We start from the raw sequence: 19,993 nt of genomic DNA, 5'->3' as shown, positions 1-19,993 counted from the left end.
TTTTTTACTCTCTGACGGCGTTCATTTTCCGAGTCTAGAGGATCACGGCCGGCATCGGATGCGCATCGGCGGCGTACTATTGGACTTGGAGTGCAACGATACTCCCTCGGGCAGCGAGACGGAACGGGCCGATAGCATGATTAGTCGCGGGAGGGGGATCGTCAGGACGGGAGGAGCGCATGGCGGCGGTGGTGGTGGTGGTGGTTCTGGGTCTGGATCTTCTGTGGCGAGCACAACGAGTACTACGAGGAGTACTACCGGTAGCTGAATCAATCAGAAGAATATGGGGGGGTGTTTTGTTTGCGGTTTGTGTTAAGATGAGTATGGTTTGTGAACCATCGCTGCCCGAAGTGACGAAGGATAGAGCTTGGCTTGGTCTGGTTTTTACCAACCACCATCCACCACCACCAGCACATTTCTTTTTTGTTTGAGGATCAGCTCCTTTGCTTACTACTTCTACTATTACTACTCCCCCTCTTCTTGGGCGACTCCCTCTCCACAAGCCCCTCAAACACCTCGTCCCGCCGCACCACCATCCGCCTCAGCTCGGCGCGCAGAGTTTCGAGTTGCTTGCGCGCCTGCTCTGTGTCGGGCGGCAGGCCCGCGAAGGCCCGGACCGCCGCGTCGAGGGACTTTTTCTCGGCTAGCAGGGAGAGGTAGGCTTCCTCCTCCTGTCGGACTTGGCCTATGCTGGGGCTGCTGCTGCTGCTGCTGCTGGGTGAGGAAGAGAAAGAAGAGGCGGAGGGGTGGACTGATGATGATTTGGCTGCCAGGGCGGCGACCTTATCGCGTAGCTCGGGCAGGCAGGTGGATTGGAGGTGCTTGATGCGGCGTTGGGTGGAGAGGTTTTGGAGGGAGAGGTTGGGTGGGGGATGATAGCCTGTTCTTTTGGGTTCGTTGTTACTGCTGTGAACGGCTGCTGCGTCGTCGATATCCTCGGTTTCTTTTTCTAGGGAAGGATGGTGGTGGTCATCCGACGGGGAAGGGACCCGGAGTTCGTGGGCGAGTTGGGCCGTGGCTTCGGCTTCGCGGGTCAGGTAGGCCGTGAGGGTGTCGATGCGGGCCGTGGCTTGCTCGATGGCGGCGGCTTGGGTGGAGAGGGAGAGGAGTTCGCTGCCAAGGGCGGATGGGGTTGGGAGCGGGGTGCCGGTTTGCAGGGCGAGTGTGGCCATGGCTGTGAGGGCGGTTTGGCCGTCACGAGTGAGGGAGGTTTCCAGGGAGGTGAGGATCGCTTCCCGGGCGGACTGCAGAGTGATGGTTGGAGGGTTTTCGGTGGGATTCTGAGTGTTGTCATCTTGTTGTGACCGCTCGTGGGCTCGGAGTTGTTCGAGGGTTTGGGCTTCAAGGCGGGCTATGAGGGCCTGTTCCTCGTCGGCTGCTTCGTTGGCTGAGGCGAGGGCGAGCAGAACGCGCAGTGTGTCCGGGTTGCGCTCGAATGGCGGAGGACCCCGGCCGGGGAATTTGCGCTGCAGCCATGTGTCCACGTAGGACCAGTCTTTGGCGGCCGAGGCGGCGGCGCGGGCGACTGAGGGTGAGAAGATGGCTGCGTTTGGAGGTAGGTGAGCCATTGTTACAAGAAAATGTGTGGCGAGTCGGAGTAGAGTTGAGGTTGAGACGGTTGTGTGGTGAAGCTCGAAGTAGGTAGGTTTTGGTCGTAAAAGGGGTTATGTGAGGCGGACGGTCGGTACTGCGTCAGGAATGGTTACAGAGACGGCTCTTTTGTTGAGAACTGAAAGCCAAGATAAGGCATATCATAGCCCAAAAGATAGATACTTCCTCCCCTACAGTGACAGCAGTAAGTGTCGGATAAACGATCCACTCTCATGGAAACTGTTGAAGTGAGATCGAGTCTAAGGGCATGACCTCTTGCTGAATGGTGTTGACCATAGAAGTCTCGCCAAGGCGCTAGTGTTTTTATATTCTAGTACGGATCCGAAGTTATCGGCCAAGCTTGCAAGTGGGGCAGGGTACCGGGGCGGCGCCAGCCCCCCGCGGTTGAGGGTTAGGTGGTTAAGTTTATGTTAGCGGTTAGGGTTAGGTGGTAAGGAATAAAACTAGGTTCGGATCTATGGAAAAATAAATTTGGTGGTGTTTGAGGTAGTTGTGATGGTTTGAAACTTGGTGAATTTAGGAGCGATATACGGAGCGTTTTCCATTTTTTCCTCGGCGATCCCCCTTGGCGGTATGTTTCCGTGTGTACGGATCCGTAAATATCTTCGACGCATCCGCCTTGTCTAGCGCCTTGGCGTGACCTCTACGGATTACGGATTATGGACATAATCACTTGACCCCACTCCGGCGCTCGCATGCACAAGCCGCAGTGGGGTCAAGGTCGAGCAAGGGTCCTTCGCCCCACCTCGACGCTAAAACCAAGGTTCCTCTGAGTTCTGCCAGTGAAGTAAACAAACCATTGCAGGGGTCATTACCAATTCGACCCGTCTAGTCTAGACGCGACTTCTACGCGATTTCATGAATATTCAGAGATACCCGAGCTTTGTGCTCGCCCGCACAAACAGAACGTCCTTCTTCTCAGTACTAGAGCCTTCGCCGATAATCCTTGGTTTGGAACGGACCCTCATAATTCATTAACTCTTTTCCTACGCGACTCTGAGCTGCGATGCTGCAACCAGGCGTCGACGGTCTCGACACGCCGCGCACCAACGTGGGGGACACGACATATCTTAGCCGCAAGCCCGACTTTGATATCTCCCAGGAACTATCCTTCCAGAGCCCCTCCAAAGACGCGAACCTACTTCAACAACTCCGCAACGGCGGCCGGCCGACCCTCAAGACCCCGCGCGGGAGTCGCGCCCCGTTTAACGACCGCCGAAACCTCCCCGCCGGCCTGAGTGGCCCCGAGTTCACTCCCCTGCTCAAGTCCGCAACTAGAAACAGCGTACGACGATATGGCATCGACAAGGAGAATCCGCGAGCAACCCCAGGCTTTCTCGCAAAGATCGACGAGTCCATGACGCCCATGCCCGCCGGCGAGACCAGCATGTACGGCGCCTCTCGCAACACATCGTCCTTTATGGACAACACGCCCCTCCCCGAAGTGGACAGCAGTAGTGTCGCGTCCACCCCGATAGTCATGAGGAGACGTGAAGGTGCCAAGGGTCCTCTTGAAGACGGAAACCAGCTGTCGCTGCGCGAGCAAGAAAATGTCATCGACAAGATAGAGAAGGAAAACTTCGGGCTCAAGCTCAAGATACATTTCCTAGAGGAGGCGCTGCGGAAAGCTGGCCCCGGCTTCAGCGAAGCCGCCCTTAAGGAGAACACCGAGTTGAAGGTGGACAAGGTGACCATGCAGCGCGAGCTCCAAAGGTACAAGAAACACCTTGGAACTGCCGAAAAAGACCTCGAGAACTACCGGCAACAAATCCTTGAGATGCAGGAGAAGGCCAAGAGGAAGTACGCCGACGAAAATCAGCGAGCCGAGCTCGAAAGGCTGCGGCAACAGCTCGAGGACAAGGACGCCGAAATCGACAACCTGCAACGGCAGCTTGAGAGCCAAGACAACGAGCATGACGAGATCGAGACACTCCGGAACGAGATTGGCGACTTGGAGGCGGACCTCCGACGCAAGGACGACGTCATCACCCAGCATGAAGACGAGATCGAAGAATTGAAAGAGAAAGTCGACGATGCCGAGGAGCAGCTCAGGAAGACGCAGCGACGCATGGTGGAGCTCGAGGAGAAGGCGCAGGATGGCGAGCGGCTCCGCGAAGCCAGGGACACCATTGAAGAATTGGAAGCCAATGCGCGGCGATTGGAGCAGCAGCTTGATGACATGAAGGACAAGCTTGAGGATGCCGTCTCACAAAAGGAGCGCGCCGAGGCCGACCTGGAGGAGCTGCAGGGGGAGATGGCCAACAAGTCCGTCGTCACCAAGGGTCTCTCTCGCCAAGTAGAGGAGAAGATCGCCCGTCTGCAATCCGAGGTCGACAGAGCCCGCCAGGAGTGCACTTCCCTTCAAGAGGAGCGCTCAGCCCAACAAAAAGAGATGGACGGCATGAGGGTCAGACTAAAGGAAGCGCGCGAGGGACGCGACTCTTCGGAACGCCTCCGTCTGTCGCTGGAAGCAAAATTGCAGGAAGACCACGGCTCTTGGCTGAAAGAGGTCGAAGACGTTAGGCGTCAGCTCAGGGAGGCCAGGCAGGAGCGTGACTCGGCCGAGCATATCCGCCTGACACTGGAGTCCAAGCTCGAGCAAGCACAGGCCGACCTCAACATGCGGACCGACGAAAAGGCCCTCCTGCAGACCCGCCACGATGCTCTGACCAACGAGTCCATCTCTCTGCAGCGGGAAGTTTTCAACCTGAAAAAGTCCGTTGCGGAGCTCGAGGACAATCTGGAGCAAGAACGGCAGAACGCCCTCAATATCGAGCGAGACATTCGAAACCAGTTCCAGAGCGAGATTGAACGGCTGAACGATGAGATATCCGACCTCCAAGCCGAATGTCGCGAGAAGGACAACGTCTACGACAACGACAGCGAGAGATGGGAGTTTGAGCGTCACAACCTGGAGGCTGAACGAGACCGCGCTGAGGAGCGCGCCGCGGGTCTTCAGCGGACAATCGATAAGCTGCGCGATACCGAGGGCGCCTTGTCAAGCAAGGAGGCCAAGCTCCAAGAAGCCCTCAAGAGCGAGGCGGAGCGACACAAGAAGGAAGAGGCCGTCATGCGCAGCCAGATCGACCAACTTCAGAAGGATCTGAGCTCTAGGCAAGCTATGCTGGAAGATTTGCGCAACGAGCTATCCACCGTGAGGGACAAGCTGCGTCAGTCCCAGTTGGACTGCGAGGCAAAAAAGGAGAAGGTGCAAGCGCTCGAGGACGAGGTGGAGATTTTGCAGGCTACCATCGACGAAGAGTCCGAAAAGGCCCGCTTTGAGCTTGACCGGGCGCACCAAGAGTGCGACCAGCTCAAGCAGCAGCTTGCCACCCTCAAGGCAACAACCGATTCAGCTCAGGCATCGTCAACTGCCTCTCAGGAATCCGCTAAGCGGACATGCGAGAACGTTGCCCGCCTCGAGTTCCAGCTCGCCGAGGCTACCGAGAAAGTGGCCAAGCTCACCGAGGAGCGCCGGGCATTGCAAGATCGTTCTGCCAATTTGGATGCCGAACTGCGCTCTGTCCGTGCCTCCTTGGAAGAAACCAAGGCGGAGCGTAACAAGCTCGGGGCGGAGATTGGCCGGCTTAACGAGCAGGGAGAAGACACGTTCAGGTTTGACCAGGAGAGGGTCGAACTGCGCATTGCCAAGACCAAGCTAGAGGCCGAATTGCGTCGGCTTAAGGAAGAAAACAAGACGCTGGCTGAGAGGCGTCGCAAGGTTGAGGAGTCCCTTGAAAGGGAGATCGAGAAGGCGGCCACCGAGGAGGACCGGCTGAACGACGAAGTCCGCGAGCTTCAAAACAAGTTGCGACAAGCATCAGACAACACCGAGCTTGCTGTTCTTCGACGGACGATCCGCGAGCTCGAGCGCCGCGTCGAGGACTACGAGATTCAACTGGCAACCTCTCAGTTCCCGCTGCAAGGAGGCGAAGGGAACAGCGAGCTCTCCCTGCTCCAGCGTGAGCTGTCCGCTGCCCGGAAGAAGGAGATCGAGCAGCTCAAGCACGACGCTACACAGAAAGAGACCATCAAGTCGCTCAAGCGGCAGATTACCGACCTGGAGCGCAAAGTGCACGAGGCTACTGTGAATCGCTTTGCGGCCTCCCCGTCGTCCCATGGAGGGTCGGCACAGAAAGCCGAGGTTTCCGAGCTTCGCCACCAGCTTTCTACCGCCAATCAGACAGTGCATGACCTGAAGAGGTCGTTGCGCGACGCCGAGCACAAGGCTTCTACTTCGGCACGAGAGCTCCAGAAGCGCCTCGACGAGTTTGAGGACGAGAAGCTCGTTCTAGAGCAAGCGCTCGAAGATGCGCAGGCCGCCGCCGAAGAGTCTGCCGCGGTACACGAGGAGGTTTTGAAGAAGTACAGGCAGAAGCTTGACAGGTATAAGCGAGAGCGGGACGACCTGGCTGCTGCGGTACGTAACCAGCGAAACAATAGTGTGAGCAGCAGTGTCAGCGACATGTCGGCCGAAGAGCGCCGCGACCTGCACAAGATGCTCCGGGAATCACAGCTAGCGGCTGACAAGCTGGACCGCGAGCTGCGGGAACACCGCGAGGCTCTCGAGGAGCTGATGGGCGTCGAGTCGTCCTTGCGCAAGAAACTCGAGCGAGCGCGCAGCGAACGAGCCGCGTACCGGGCCAGTGCCGAGAAGATGCAGAAGGATTTCAAGAAACTCAAGGCCGAAAAGGACAAGGCCGTTGCGGAGGCAGCATCAGCAGCGGCCGCCGCGAACGCGGAGCGTGCCCTGGTCCGCGCTTCCTCCATGGCGGGTAAGAACGGCGTCGACACCGACGCCATTATCCGAGCCGCCGAGGCCGCCGAGCAACGGCACGAGAAGGAGATCCGCGGCATGGTGATGCAGATGGAGTGGCTCAAGGCGTGCTGGGACCGCGAGGCCAAGTTGCGCAGCGACGCGGCGTATGCCAAACAGTATCTGATGATGCAGATCCAGGTCCGCGACGCATGGTATGTTTCTCCCTCAAAGGAACCCACTGAACTTTTCACTCCAGGTTCTGACTAACCAATTTTGCATATTACTACAGCAACAAAGCCGACCTGGCAATCATCAACCGCATCCGCGCTGAAATCAAACCCTCCTCCTCAGCCCGCTCGTCTAGTTCGTCGTTTGGAAATGACGACGACGGCCTCCCCATCATCCGCCAACAACAACAACAGCCGCAGTCTTCCACCCCTTCTTCCAGAAAACAACAATCTCATAAGCAGCAGCAGCAACAACAACGACAAAAACAATCGTCGTCCAAAGGGAAACTGCGCCTCGCGCTCCATGCGGTGCGGTGTATCGTCCGCATGCAGATCGGCGCCCGCCACTGGGCGGAAAAGGACAGGGTGCGGCAGAAGCTGGCGCGGTGTTTTGATGGGATGCAGAGGGAGGAGCGGATCCGAGTTATGCGGGATCAATGGCGGGCTGAGGTTGCTAGGCGGGTTACCAGTGGTAATGGGAATGGGGGTGGGAACAATGGGGACGGGGAACTGGGGTTACAAAGAGGGAGGGGGTTGTTAGAGATGAGTGAGGTTGGGGTTTGAGGTTTGGTCTCCTTTTATTCTTTGATTCAATGCTTTGGTTGGGTCTGCTTGTGGGTCGTTAGGATATGTCCAGTCATTCGGTCATGGTGGTGGTGTTCCGTTGGTTGAAGCATCAAGCTGAATGTCTTGTTTGGCAGAAAGCTGCGGGGTTGGATGGGCTGGGTTGTTTGGATTCCTGGTCTTGTGAATGGAGTGGAGGAATGCTCGTTCACTTCATCTTGGTCTTCGCTGCTGTTGGGCAATCAGAATGTACCGATTGTGTTGGACACGGGCCGGTCCGGCCCTTGCTTGGGCGGCTTCATGTTTTCATTGTCATTATTCTCCGGGTTGGTTTGGGGTTTTGTCTTGGCTGCAATGATACAAGTATCTTGAGCATACCTCTGTTAGGCAGGCTAGCAGAAGCGTAGGCAAATTGCATATCGCGAAGCATGGTCGTCTGGTACTCCGTTGATGGTGAATATAACGGTTTGTTTACTTTGGCGGTTTTGTCTGTCTCCTTGCTCAGGGGCTTTTGTTGTGCTTGGCAGACAAGGGACCATGGGACATGGGATCGAAAACCTCGCAACTGCCTTGTCTCTGTTCGCGAGAGGCAGTCAGAAGACAAACTGATTCGATGACCTCGATTCAACAAATACGGTCCAAGTAAAGAGTAAGAGGTTGTTGTTCCGCAGCGATCTATAATCAGCCCTGCAATACACGACATCCCATATTCCTGCCTGGACTGGGTCACGCGATCGGCAATACGAACAAAACATTGGATGATACCCCTTTCGTTAGCAAAGAGGGGGATTGAAGGGGACAAGCGGATATGTACCTTTCCGACATGGTAATTGTACTCCGTCATCCCCGAAGTTGTGTTCGATGCCTTGTCGCTATGGGCCAGGATGGACCGGAGAGTGGCCATATAATTCCTCGGTCTGCCCCTATAACTGCGACCTATTATATGTCTTGGGTGACTTGATCATGTCCTCATGTTCATCAATATCGCTGGGTCAGTTCCCGTCCAGAATAAATATTGTACAAGATTTGCCCCCTCAAACACGATAGTCAACATCAGCGTCGAGCTTATTACATTTATGGTATAGCATGTCCAGTAAGTAGGATTAAGCTAGGTAACTGGTATTTATATACGTTCAGTTGTCGTAAGCCCAAGATGCCTGCCCCGCCCGGACATACAACTGAGAGAGTGAAGTGACTCAGCAAGTCATCACACACACCAAAAGAATCAAGTTCCCGTTGGAGCGAGTCTCATCCAGCCAGCTTTTGATATGTGTACCCGCCCGCAACGGCCAGTGCAACGTGAGACAGATTCCTCGCCGATGTCCCAATCCGCTTGAAGACGGCCTCCTCATTTTGAGATGATAACCGAGAACCCGTCAAGCCACGGACCGCAGCTGCCCGTGACACCGACGATGTTGTAGCCTCTCGGCGGTATTATCGTGTGACTACAATCAGTAAGTCAGCCAAAAGCAGCGACGACCGGGGGGTATCAATGCCACATACGGACCACCGCCAGTGGGGTTCCCAAACAAGGGTGATTTCCTCCCAAGGCTAGTCAATACCTGGATGGCGTCGATCCAGAAGCTGGAACGGACAAAGAAGCCCGTAATATACTCCCCGCGACGAACATCTGTTCCCCCGAGAAAGTAGTCAGCATCAGCTATGACCAGAAGAAAAGTGCGAGCAGAGTAAGGATGCATACCTATATCAAACGCATCCCCGCCCACCTTCCCCCCCTTCTTGCCAAACAACTGCCTCGAATCATCGTCATACACAAACTCAATCCCATCCACAGCCAAGCCATGATAGACCACCACACTCGACAGCACCCGATCCTGCCTCAGCGCGCTGGTAAACACAAACTCGCACGCCTCGGACCCCTCCATCCGCGACAATCCAAGCTTCATGCCCCGGAACGCCGTCTTGGGCAAACCCGGAACCGCACTCGGTATCTTGACACACGCCGCCTCCTTAGAGCACAGCTTGCTGAGATCGTCGACATCCAGCGAGCCGCCGCCATACGACTTGACCGAGATTCGCAATCTGCCCTTCCTCTTAGGCCCCTCGGGCAGTCTACCGCGCAGCTCCTGCTCGCTCAGCGAAACCATGCGGTGAATCGGCCCACCGTTTTCGGGCGCGTACTCGATCCACGCACGACAGACCTCGTCGTCCTCGGCAAAGATCTCGACGTACGACACCCCCGTGGCGGCCGTCACGATCAGGCTGCCTCCTTCCATGGGCCAGCCATGGATACTGCTGTCCGGGTTCAGGACCGGGTCGTTGGGGAGGCGGAGGCACGGGTGGCTGCGGAGGCGGAGGCAGTCTAGGCGGTGCCAGGTGCATTCGTCTTGCTGGGTGACTGGGCCTCCCTTGGAGCGGGTCCGGGTGGAATACGCCTCGCGCGTGAGGAAGGTCCGGTGGAAGGTAACGTAGTCGCGCGCCATGACGCCGTTCTCGCGATGGGGTAGGCCAAGAAGATGTCCGATTTCATGAAGGTGGGCGCCAATGCCGAGGTTGGCCGCCTCCCAGGAACTTCCGGCGTCTTTACAGTCGTTGGCGACGTGCTGAGTATCGGTGGGCGTGCAGTCGCTGAAGGCCAGGACTACCTCCTCAAGACAGGTCGGGTAGCTCTGCAGGCAGTGCGACCCGAATATGCCCAGGTGGATGTCGCCGACATTTCCGCCCAGGGCAGCGTGTCCGACAATGGTCTGGAAACTGGTGTCCCAGTGTGCGTCGAGAAGCAGAACAGACACGTACAGCTTCTGACCCGGGAGCGGTTTGAAGTACTCACGCACCGCATCTGCTGTGATACCGCAGAGACCCCCTGCGTCGGTGGCATTCGGGTTTTGCTGCGCCCTGTTCAGATCCCGGAGTTCGGCCACCGTCTTCTCGGTTCGGATGATGTGCACACGCACTTCGGATCGGAGCGCGCCGGTCTCCCTGTCCCTGAGGTTGGCCGTGCCGGTGGTCCACTCCTCTTCAAACCTAAAAGCACGCCGTCCCAGTTTGTTGCGGTACATCTGCTCGGCCGTAAAGGCCTGCCACAGGTACGCAGCCATGCGGAACTTGCGGATCGCAGTCTCCAGGCCGTTCCCTTCCCTGTCGATCCGCGCAGGGATCGCGTCAAAAGCGCCGGGCGAGTCTTTGGCCAGAAGGATCGCCAATTGCAACGGAGGTGCGCCAACGGGGGGGATCATGTGAACTGTCAGGTAAGAGGCGTGGATTGGGTTGGAGGACCCGCTGTTGGCGAGCTTGGGGCTGGAAAAGTCGAACCGTAGACGGTTGGCGCCGGGCATCAAGTAGACCAGCGCCTTGAAGTGAGAGTCGTGCACCGGCCATGAGATAGGCGGGAAGTTGTCGTCGAGCCGGCTCACAGTCAATGTGCCATCAACGGACTGCTGAAGCGGGTCACCGATGGTGCCATGAACAAGAAGAACCCTTTGATACACCTGTTGGTTGTTAGCATACAGCTTTTTTCATTCTTTTTCTCTTCTTCCTCTTCTCACTCGCTCGTCATAAACCCGGGAGAATCACTTACCCATGAGTCATCTTTCATGAATATTCGAGGCGAATACTGAGAAACAGGCAAGCTCGGCCCCCTTCCGCCTGGGATTGGGGACCCCAAGCCGACCATGCCAGATACGCTGTTTCGACTACTGCCGCCATTCGGATACGGATGCGGCTGCGGCCTCGAAACCGGAGCAGGAGGAGGTTGCTGTGGTTGATCTTTGAGTTGCAGATTCAGTGCAAGGTCTGACTCCGCGCCGATCGAGGGGGGCGTCAAGGAGCCGCTGGTGGGAGTCGCGTTGTTGCTGGACTCGCTCACCGATTCGTTTGTGGACCGCTCGGTCCTGAAGCTTGCTCTGGACCGCCGGCGCAAGCCTTTGAAGTTCAAGAATGACCGGGGCATTGTTGTCAGGAGAGAGCCGTCTCCGGATTTCACCTAGAGCCGGCAACCACAAAGGGGGAACGAGCGACTGAGATGTCGCATATATGCGAACCAAAGCGCTCAGGGGCTCTGGCGACAAGAACTATCGCCCTCAACGCTGTGCAGCGTGAATCAAGCGGAACGAGGTGTGGTAGCGCAATGTATGAAAGTGCGGCCGTTACACGCAGGTCAAGCTCCCTAAAGTACCGGCCTTGCTTCTCGGCCCGAGTCCCGAATCGAGGTCTGTCACGGCTGCCCGCCGTCTCACTGCTGAGCAAGGCGCGCACGTTGTATCCTGTGAGCGATGGATGACGTAGGTGATGAATATTTTCAAATTGGACGTCGCTATAAGTACATCTTGCTGTCAATTGGGTGGCCGGCCGTTTGAGCTATAGCCTGAGCAGGCCAGAATAAATTGCCAGTCCTCTCTGTCCAAGGCGATGCGCCGCGTGCCTCGAGATTGGTCTCGGTGAGAACCGATCGCGATGGAGCCGAAGATAAGGGAACCGGACAACTGGTCCGTCGATCACAGCGAATGAGTTGGATGGAAACCAAGCAGAGCGGCGGCAGGACCCACGACTCGGCGATCGCATCGAACCTGCGACTTTTTTTCTCTGCGTCTTGTTTCTGCCTTGTCTGTGATGATGAGACGGAGCTTCCGTTGCGCTAGTGAGCAGGAAACTTGAAATGGGTGGAACCAGGAAGTGAGGCCCAGCTGGAAACAAGGAATTTGGACGAGTGCGGCACACCCTGCCAGTGTTCCAGATTTCCGGAATATGAGAGAACGTGTTGAAACGCAGAAAGCGAATTGGGAGGATCGGGAGAAATGAAATCGACAAAGGAGAGGCAGGAGCAATGGGAATCCAAGAGAGCCGCATGGGTGACTGATACCTTGGGTTTTCGCTGGATACCGTATTTTCCCAACTCTCCGCCCAAACTGTAACAGCGGGCGCTGAATACATGTCGCCAAACCTCTCAATGGTTGATTGCTTATTCCACTTTGGGACCGGGCGCTCCCCAGGAAATTTTCATCTTGGTCTTTTCTGGTTAGACAGACCGCCGCCTCCTGTGAGACTCAGTTGGTGTTGGCTTACCTAGACGGTCCTGGAGCGAGCGAACATGGGGAAGATGATGCGATCTGGGAGGGCACTTGTGGAGGAGTCCCCAGTGGCCCGATTCGGCGAAATCAAGGTGAGCCCGTAGTTTGTGTCAGAAGGGCACGCTAACGTGTGATGCTGACATCCTCCGAAAGCGTGCTTCGGGGCGCCCAACACACGTGGGGCTTTTTATAACTTGAGATACCACCCGATGACTGCCTGCTCCCCGCAACTGGTAATGCACTGCTGGTGATACATGATGCTTCGGGAATGTCAAGCATCTGGTAAGTACCTTTTAAAGACTGCTGAGGTGTCTCTGGTGTCCAGCAATTCCTTACTCTATACCCAATTCAAGCTCCAATTGCGACTGGACAGCCCATCAGTAAAAAGCTGCCTTGAACTGTGGAACCTTAGACCCAGCTTGTATCGGGACAGCGATGATGTCGTCGCCCAGGACGCCAAGCGAAATCCTCGCAAGCGACAAGACGGCAAACCCCATGGTGCCGGTTTTTGGTTTATGTAGGTATTGACGGTCTTTGAAAGCTCCTGGAATGCTCGCCGACGGCCTTGCGTGAACTTTTCCGTTCTCGACTCTTTCGAGGGCCAATTCAGTACTTGTCATCGAGCTCGGGTGGGACTCCAACACAGGACCACGGCAGAGCCTCCAGTTCCTGTCCGTCCCGTTGAGTGTTATTTGCTCGGTGGACATGGCATCGAATAGAACTGCCTGCTGATGAGAGACACACAATGCAACCAACAGATTTCCCGGTTGCTGGCTACAGCACGCCCCTGGCCCTGGCTTGCTTGCCGCAAATTCGCCCTGTGTCGTGCAGCTGCAACCAGTACAATCCGACCCCGGTGTATTTGTTAGCGCGGTACGAGGCCCCGGCGCCAGCCAAGAACTTAACATGAGAACTGGAATGTACGAAGCAAGGCAAAGAAGAAGAGAAGGCAATAAGACAAAAAAAAACAGAGGCAAAGGCATGTGCAATGGAGATGATAGGAATAGAGATAATAAAATGGCGGAAAATAAAAGGAAGATGTAGATGATGAAAAGAAACATGTAGATAAAGAGGAAGATGATTAGAAACATATGAGGAAAATGAAAGAAGATACAGAGGACGATGAAAAGAAGGATTTAGACGGGGATAGAAGCGATGAAAAAGCTGAAGGGAAAGATATCGAGGAGCATGAAAGGAATGATATGGAGGAAGATCACAAGATATAACGTTAAGTAGAGGAATAAGAAAGATAAGAGCTCCTGTAACGTCCAAGGTAAATTTCCTACCTAAGTTCAGCGCTAACAGACCAAACCAGGGTGGGAGGCCAGTGCTCAGCTTAATCTGCCGGTTTCCACAGGAATGTGAATTTGCTGCTCTCCGGTCCCCGACAACCTCCAACTCTCTTTCCTCCCCGCCTTGCGCCGACGTTTATATGCTGAATAAGTGGCCAGCCAGAAGCCAGTCTGATGCACGTTTTTGCATCGTGATACCCGTCTGTGGCCGCCGACAAACCCCCTCGAAGATACTTAGGCGCCCGGTGCCTTCCTCGGTCCAATCACCAAGACCTCAACTCTCCTGCCTCGAGCTCCCTCTACCGACAATAACCAGAACGGAGTCGACGTTCTGCATGTATTTGCAAACCACTCTGCTAGCATGATGATGTCGTCGCCGTTGAAGAAGCAGCCCGAGGCTGTGGCGGATCGAGTGCTCAAGAGGGCCGAAATCAGCAAGGTACTGTTTCTGCATCCCTGCCAAGGGATGTCTCGCTGACGAGCACTCACCCTGCCTCAGATGGCCAGGAGGTTACAGAACCGTCTCGCCCTCGCCCAGTTCAAGACAAAACACAACCTGGTGAACGAGACGCTAGACATGATCGAGCCCAAGTTCGAGCTCGAGATGCGCCGCAGGCGGTTGCAGGACGGCGATATCCTGTCCGACTCCTCCTCGAGTGCCTCCGACCTCCCATACCCGTCGAGGGCCCTCATGAGCTCGCCGCTGAAAGCCCCGCTGTTTTCGGATGCCATTGGGTCCAGCAACGGTAGCACCGGGCACAGGAAGCGCACCTACTTGGCCTCGTTCGATGACCCCGTTTTCTCGAGTCCAAGCAAGCGGTTCCGACAGTCCCCGACTGCGCACCGGTCCTTTGCGAGCTTCACCCAGTCGTCACCGATAAAACCGAGGCGGCAGCAGCATTTCACGACGTCGACTGGCCCTGATCTGTCATTCTACTCGGGGTCGAGGCAGATCAGCGATGTCATTGCCTCGACAAACTACGCCGCCAACTCAGACGACGAGGACGACCTGCCCACGCACTCGTTCCACGCCAGCCACATGAACATCCGAGTATCACCACCTCGCACACCCCCAATGCGGAGCCGCGCTTTGATGAAGAAACCGAGGGATAGGCAAGCAGCAGCGAACGAGTCCAAGACCGGCGAGGAAGGTGCGGACCTGCTTCTCTACCTGGCAGCCTCGCCCTCGCCGGCGAACCCGCCCAGGAACAGGATGGATCCTCCGTCGACGCCGCCTCCAAAGAGTAACAAGCTGGCGCTGCCTTCGTCCATGATGACCACGCCGGGCGGCGGTAACCCGTACCCGTCGACGCCCGGCCTCGGCTTCGACTTTGCAGAGTTCCTCCACATGACGCCCAGTCCGGCGCAGAAGCCGTGGAAGACGCCCGCCACGCTGGCAGGGGCCAAGACTCCGCGGAGTGTGGCCAGGAGGCGGCTCACATTTGACGACCTGCCTTCCTGAAGGAGACGACTTTCACACTCGAGCAGATTTCATGTTTGCCGGGGGTATGCGGTCTACTCTATCCCTATGATTCCTCGGGTCTCATACTCCCTACGTGTTCGGTACAGTCGCGATATATCTGTCGGCGACTACGGAATTCCTTCACCTTGTTTCATCATCCCTTCATTTCAGCGTTCGTAAGCCTTGGAGTTCTGGCGGTCACACCGCCCCCCCCCCCCCCCCACCAAATTCACTAATCCCACCTCGAGACTGTCGCAACCACCACCATATCACCACCACCACGTTTGTTGTCAGCAACGTTACATGATATCACGCAATATATCCGAGCGAGCAATGGAAACAGTGACTGTTTTGCGACACAATTCCCTTTGTTTTTACGACTAATTTGCTCAGTTGGTTTGGGACTGGATTTGAGCCGGGTTTGTTCGACAAGGAGAGACGGACGAGCTTTGCAGGAATCGAATATCGAGTGTACGATGGATGAGAGAGCGGCATGATTTCAGCAGCAGCAACAGCATCAGCGACCGCGACAGTGACAGGGCGGGTAACACTTGCAGGAACGCGGGGATATTGTGTGTTTACCTTGGGTTGTTGGTTGGAAGAGAGCTTAAGTGGCTGCAGGCCAATCAAGCTGGTTGCCGAGGAACCCCGCGCAGGTTGAACGCGTGCCGCGAATTTTCGAGTCGGGTTCGCGTTTCATGGAGGGTGTAGTCAGCAAGCCAATGAGAGGTTCGAGAAGTGGGTGGTGTGGAGCCACACTCGACACCATGAGAGCTGAGTTCAGCTGGAGGGGGAGGCCTTTGGCTGACGTGGTCGGCGATACTGTGGAAGCGGATGGTTATGCCATTGGGGACCGCTTGTGGCAAATGCATAAATGCGCAATTTTGCGGTCAGTCATGTCACTGATGACAGTGGTGTGTTGGCCTGCCATTGATGGTTTACCTCTGAACTTGTAAATATCACCACAATGAAGCGAAGAAATCACGTCGTGTGCAGCCTAGCAAGACACCAATCAAGATGATTGGGGAACGAGTCAATTCCTACTGTGTATGGCGCAGGCAGAACTGCGATCAAGCGAGCGTCAGGGTATTCTTCATCCCGTATTCACATCTCATCCCTCATTCCTTCGTTCATCCATACCTTCAGCCCACCACGGAACAGTGGAGCAATCCATCTTTCACCGGCAGGATGGACCGCCCCTTTGTCGTCCCATATGCCGATGCCGTAGGTACCATCCGCTGCAACTAAGTGAGACATGCCCATCAGTGGGTCCTGCTACGTAGAGATAACTGGTATGCAGAGAAGGCGAAGGCAACCGTACCTCTCGCACATGGTCGTTCTGGAGCAGATACTCGAGAAGGCTGCCGACTTCCGTCAAAGCCTCGAGTGTATGCAGAGGCAGAGGAAAGGTACGAAGCCAAATCCAACACAATTCCCCTTTGCCGGCCGTCCAGACCTCAAGGTTCGTGAGCCACGGCAGCAAAACGAACGGACAACGAAAACAAACCACATACAAGAGCCGCCCAAAACGCCCATCCATCCGTCTCGATAAAGCACAGCGCGGAACAAACAACGTTCGACTACATCATCACACATTGGTTTTACCCCGTAAAACAAATGAAAGCAACCCCCTTTTTTCACATCGCCTTCCCAACGCTCCCCAAACTGCTACCACTCATCCTCCGCCTCTCCAAAACATCACCATTCCAAGGAGATGAACCCTCACGCTCGCGAGCAAGCGCAAGCCTCTCCCTCCCCCCCTGCACAGCACCAACCCCATTCCCATCCGGCACCTGTGTTGCTGCCCACCCCTGACCCTGACCCTGACGACCGAGCCCCTGACCTGGGCTTTGGGGGGTTAGGTTTCGGGGTTGGAGTTGGATTTGATCACCCCTCACAGCAGCAGCAGCAGCGGCGGCGGCGGCGGGCCCGACGTCGGGGCCGGGATCGCTCCACTCGCCCATGTTTTCCACGGCGCTCAGCATGCTGATGCCCGAGGAGTATTTGGAGTACTTTGAGTAGTGCGACGTGAAGGACTCTGCTCTTTCTCTTTGCTCTCTTGTGCGTGCTCTCGTGGGGGGGCGGTTAAGAGTGTGGGTGTAGGCGTCTATCGTGGCTGTCTGGTTCCGGTTGGGGGCTGTGATCGTGGCTATGGCTGCTACAGGGATGGTAGTAGTGGCTGTGGTGGGAATGGGACCGCCCAACAACTCGGGCCGTTCGAGATCGAATGGGTCGGAGCGGAATTTGGTGCGCTGGTTGCCGGCGGTTGTTGCCGTGGCCATCGAGCCGAGCGAGGTGGTGCTGTCGCGGATGGCGCCGGCGGAGTAGTTGTAGACTGCGCTTGGCTGGCGGCGCGCCCCTACCGTTGAGGTGGCGATGCTGTTGCTGCGCGAGCGGCGGATGTCGGCCACGTAGGTGGCGGGCTTGGGCATTGCCGCGCGAGGTGATTCGAGAATGGTGTTGCTGTCGCTGAACCTGTTGCCGATTGCGAGGGGCGCGGGCTTGGCTGAGATGTGGGCGATGGCGTTGGCGTCGCTAAAGGGGTTGTCATTGCCGAAATTGAGGTTCAACTTGCCCAGGAAGCTGTCACTGGCGCTTCCATTCGCGCGCGCGATGCTGGCTCGCTGTCGCTGGGCTTCGCGGTCGAGCTCCTGGTCGCTCATGTTGACGAGCGTCAGGAAGTCGGGCTGGGAGCTGGAGGCGGCCTTCTTCTCATTAGTAACGCTCGGGTTTCTCTCCTGGGCGTTGTTGTTCCCCTGGCTGAACTTCATGCCCAACCCTACCAACCAGTTCCTCAAACGATCCTTCACTGTCAGCTCGGCCCCGATGTCGCTCGAGATCTCACGTCTCTGCGCCCTGGCCGCATCCACAAACTGCGAGGTGCCCCGGTCTAGGTTCACAGAAGGGGCGGTCCGGTTTCTGATGTGGCCTCGAAGCCTTTTAAAGTTCTGCCCCAGTGCTGCTTTGAACTTCTCCGTCACCGGGGTCGGCCCAATACTCCGACGCGCGATCACATAGCCCCCTTTCTCGCCGCGGTCAAATGACGGCACCGTATCGAGCGGCGTCAGAAGGGTGCTTCTTCTCTTCCTCTGCAGCCGACGCCGCCACCACCAGATAAAGAAGGCTAGAAGGCTGATGGCGATGACACCGCCGATAACACCGCCGGCCACAGCTACTGTCGACTGGACCGCATTGTTGTTCAAGGTGGGAATTGCAGCCACACTTGGGTCTGCTGACGTCGTCCCCGTGGCTTTGGGAACGGGGCTGTCGGCTGGTGTCTGTGGCGCCCCAACGGTAGTGAGAAGAGGCGTGGCTGCTGGCTCCTGGGGTAGGTCAGGAGCCGAGGTCTCGGCAGGGGGGCCCTCTGATTCGCCGGCTAAGGTGCCTGTAATGGGAGCTGTTACGCTGCCATCAGCTTGACTGCTTTGTGGTACAGACACTCGCGGAGAGGCTGCGTCTGCAACGGCAGTGAAAGACTGGGGAGTAACGCCGGACGTGAGGGGAAGTCCGGCAGGAAGAGGCGGCGGTGGGCTTGCCGGAGGATCCGGCTCACTATCCTGTGCCTGAATGATCCGTACCGGACTAGGGGAGGTGCTTGTAGTGGTGATGAAGGAGGAGCTGGTCGTACTTGTTGGGCTTTGCTCGATGAATGTGTCAATCTCTGCGGCCGGAGCCGCTGCCAGCGCCGTGGTCTGGATTGCAGGCGTTGTTCTGGCCAGGCTGGCTGTTGTAGTCACCCTGCTGACACTACTGGTGGCACTGCTCGAGCTCGACAAGGCCGCTGCCACTCTGGGAACTGCCGTACAGCGCCGCCCTTCGATGGTGGTCAGGAACGCTCCCGGTGGGAGCCCACTTGAGGCCATCTCTCACTCCCACTCTATCCTCAGTAACCCTATCCGCGAGGCCAGTCGCTGCAAAGGTAAATATCAAGTACAAGTAAAAAGCCGTTCTAGAGAAGTGAATAAAATGATGGCCACTGGGGCCGTCTAAGTCATGGCAAACTCATCAAGATCTCCAGAAAGGAAGAAAGAGTAGAGGCTCCTATCGAAAAGAAAGATGAGCAACACCAACCCGGCTAAACTCGGAAACAGAAACTCATCGTCATGGCTGATGAGCCGGCCACCACTATGGGGAAGGAGAAGACAGTGAGAGAGATCTGAGGTTCGGAGACGAGAGAGCGATGGCAGAGGCCATGACGTGGAAGGGCGGCTTAGCGGCGAGAGTACCCTGGGCACAGATGGCGCATATGATCCATCGTCGAACCACCGGATGCGACTTGATCGACACGTTCGGCGGCAGCTTGCCCAAAATGGGTGACTTCTGACGAGCAGCACGGGCAGTAGGCCGGGTGCCTACTCTGTAAGTCGTTTGATGGGCCGGAGAGAGGGTCGCTGAGGCGCTGCCATTGGCTACCACCTCCCAGGAAGGCATGTCATCCGACCCAATCTCCACAGAGATTCCCGTTGAGGCTCTTGTCCAGGGTTCGCACCTCTCGCCCTGGTATGGTTGATCCCTGTCCTGCGACGCGTCTGATGCAAACGGGTGCGGGAACCGGAGACCCCGAGCTGGTGGGGTTTCCATCCCCACGAGACATCGACCTTCGCCGTCAAAGTCAGGAAACTTAGCAACACTTCCTAGAAAGCAACCAGGCATGCCCGGATCCTCACTGGATGATGCGGTCAATTGGCCAAGCATTGGTTCATGAGATGAACACTGTCAAGTACAATTCGTTCCTGTCATCCCTTTCGAAGTTCTGGATTATTCGTGGGGAACCACAGCGAATGCAAACGATGTAACGCTTGGGGTTGCCTGCTCCGTGCCAAGGGATTCCAAAAAACGGACATCTTCTGGGACAGCTGCCGTGTTTGGATCCCATTGACCAGCGTTGAAACAAACGGAATGTTGTAGTATTCGGGCGTGTACGTGTAATAGAAGCTCATGTCATAGCCCACTGTCCTCAGCTCCCAGATGGGAGAAGATGGAAGGAAACCAACAGACCAAGACCTCAATGCTCAAACACGACAACATTAACAGGTACGGATACCTTAGTT

At 56.4% G+C, this 19,993-nt stretch overlaps 8 protein-coding genes across 8 annotated transcripts; 1 reads left to right on the top strand and 7 right to left on the bottom strand.

Moving 5' to 3' along the window:
* Positions 1-38: 38 nt before the first annotated feature.
* On the bottom strand, positions 39-1,916 carry N657DRAFT_644375 (uncharacterized protein). Its single transcript, XM_062792751.1, has one exon. The coding sequence runs from the start codon at positions 1,566-1,568 to the stop codon at positions 435-437; it is 1,134 nt and encodes a 377-aa protein (XP_062647945.1). The 5' UTR covers positions 1,569-1,916; the 3' UTR covers positions 39-434.
* Positions 1,917-8,509: 6,593 nt separating this feature from the next.
* N657DRAFT_680201 (uncharacterized protein) lies at positions 8,510-11,071 on the bottom strand (the record flags this gene model as incomplete). The annotated part of the gene is made up of 4 exons (XM_062796257.1): positions 8,510-8,606; positions 8,665-8,791; positions 8,864-10,610; positions 10,700-11,071. 4 exons carry the CDS (start codon positions 11,069-11,071, stop codon positions 8,510-8,512), a joined length of 2,343 nt encoding a protein of 780 aa, XP_062647944.1.
* A 203-nt stretch (positions 11,072-11,274) lies between these two features.
* On the bottom strand, positions 11,275-12,336 carry N657DRAFT_379643 (uncharacterized protein). The gene is made up of 2 exons (XM_062787114.1): positions 12,184-12,336; positions 11,275-12,127 (listed from the first exon to the last, which is right to left on the bottom strand). Exon 2 carries the CDS (start codon positions 12,049-12,051, stop codon positions 11,479-11,481), a length of 573 nt encoding a protein of 190 aa, XP_062647943.1. The 5' UTR covers positions 12,052-12,127; positions 12,184-12,336; the 3' UTR covers positions 11,275-11,478.
* N657DRAFT_379642 (uncharacterized protein) lies at positions 12,337-13,321 on the bottom strand. Its single transcript, XM_062787113.1, has one exon. It carries the CDS (start codon positions 13,277-13,279, stop codon positions 12,566-12,568), a length of 714 nt encoding a protein of 237 aa, XP_062647942.1. The 5' UTR covers positions 13,280-13,321; the 3' UTR covers positions 12,337-12,565.
* Positions 13,322-13,522: 201 nt separating this feature from the next.
* N657DRAFT_644371 (uncharacterized protein) lies at positions 13,523-15,164 on the top strand. Its single transcript, XM_062792750.1, has 2 exons — positions 13,523-13,919; positions 13,980-15,164. Exons 1-2 carry the CDS (start codon positions 13,845-13,847, stop codon positions 14,940-14,942), a joined length of 1,038 nt encoding a protein of 345 aa, XP_062647941.1. The 5' UTR covers positions 13,523-13,844; the 3' UTR covers positions 14,943-15,164.
* Positions 15,165-15,822: 658 nt separating this feature from the next.
* Positions 15,823-16,536, bottom strand: N657DRAFT_379588 (uncharacterized protein). Its single transcript, XM_062787112.1, has 2 exons — positions 16,264-16,536; positions 15,823-16,186 (listed from the first exon to the last, which is right to left on the bottom strand). Exons 1-2 carry the CDS (start codon positions 16,480-16,482, stop codon positions 16,085-16,087), a joined length of 321 nt encoding a protein of 106 aa, XP_062647940.1. The 5' UTR covers positions 16,483-16,536; the 3' UTR covers positions 15,823-16,084.
* Position 16,537: 1 nt separating this feature from the next.
* Positions 16,538-18,936, bottom strand: N657DRAFT_379583 (uncharacterized protein). Its single transcript, XM_062787110.1, has one exon. The coding sequence runs from the start codon at positions 18,803-18,805 to the stop codon at positions 16,580-16,582; it is 2,226 nt and encodes a 741-aa protein (XP_062647939.1). The 5' UTR covers positions 18,806-18,936; the 3' UTR covers positions 16,538-16,579.
* On the bottom strand, positions 18,937-19,974 carry N657DRAFT_379584 (uncharacterized protein). The gene has a single exon (XM_062787111.1). It carries the CDS (start codon positions 19,635-19,637, stop codon positions 19,068-19,070), a length of 570 nt encoding a protein of 189 aa, XP_062647938.1. The 5' UTR covers positions 19,638-19,974; the 3' UTR covers positions 18,937-19,067.
* Positions 19,975-19,993: the final 19 nt, after the last annotated feature.

The sequence above is a fragment of the Parathielavia appendiculata genome (genome assembly GCF_033297405.1).
Source record: "Parathielavia appendiculata strain CBS 731.68 unplaced genomic scaffold N657scaffold_5, whole genome shotgun sequence".
NCBI classification, from domain to species: Eukaryota; Fungi; Ascomycota; class Sordariomycetes; order Sordariales; family Chaetomiaceae; genus Parathielavia; species Parathielavia appendiculata.
This window is presented reverse-complemented; position numbering and strand designations above follow the sequence as displayed.

Bases quoted from the DNA above. Each gene is read 5' to 3' on its own strand.
- N657DRAFT_379583 (XM_062787110.1), bottom strand. From the start codon at position 18,805: ATGGCCTCAAGTGGGCTCCCACCGGGAGCGTTCCTGACCACCATCGAA.
- N657DRAFT_379588 (XM_062787112.1), bottom strand. From the start codon at position 16,482: ATGGATGGGCGTTTTGGGCGGCTCTTGTATGTGGTTTGTTTTCGTTGT. The intron at 16,187-16,263 runs GTACGGTTGCCT...TGTCTCACTTAG, and splicing joins AGAACGACCATGTGCGAGAG to TTGCAGCGGATGGTACCTAC.
- N657DRAFT_379584 (XM_062787111.1), bottom strand. From the start codon at position 19,637: ATGCTTGGCCAATTGACCGCATCATCCAGTGAGGATCCGGGCATGCCT.
- N657DRAFT_644371 (XM_062792750.1), top strand. From the start codon at position 13,845: ATGATGTCGTCGCCGTTGAAGAAGCAGCCCGAGGCTGTGGCGGATCGA. The intron at 13,920-13,979 runs GTACTGTTTCTG...ACCCTGCCTCAG, and splicing joins AGAGGGCCGAAATCAGCAAG to ATGGCCAGGAGGTTACAGAA.
- N657DRAFT_644375 (XM_062792751.1), bottom strand. From the start codon at position 1,568: ATGGCTCACCTACCTCCAAACGCAGCCATCTTCTCACCCTCAGTCGCC.
- N657DRAFT_379643 (XM_062787114.1), bottom strand. From the start codon at position 12,051: ATGTATTCAGCGCCCGCTGTTACAGTTTGGGCGGAGAGTTGGGAAAAT.
- N657DRAFT_379642 (XM_062787113.1), bottom strand. From the start codon at position 13,279: ATGTTTCTAATCATCTTCCTCTTTATCTACATGTTTCTTTTCATCATC.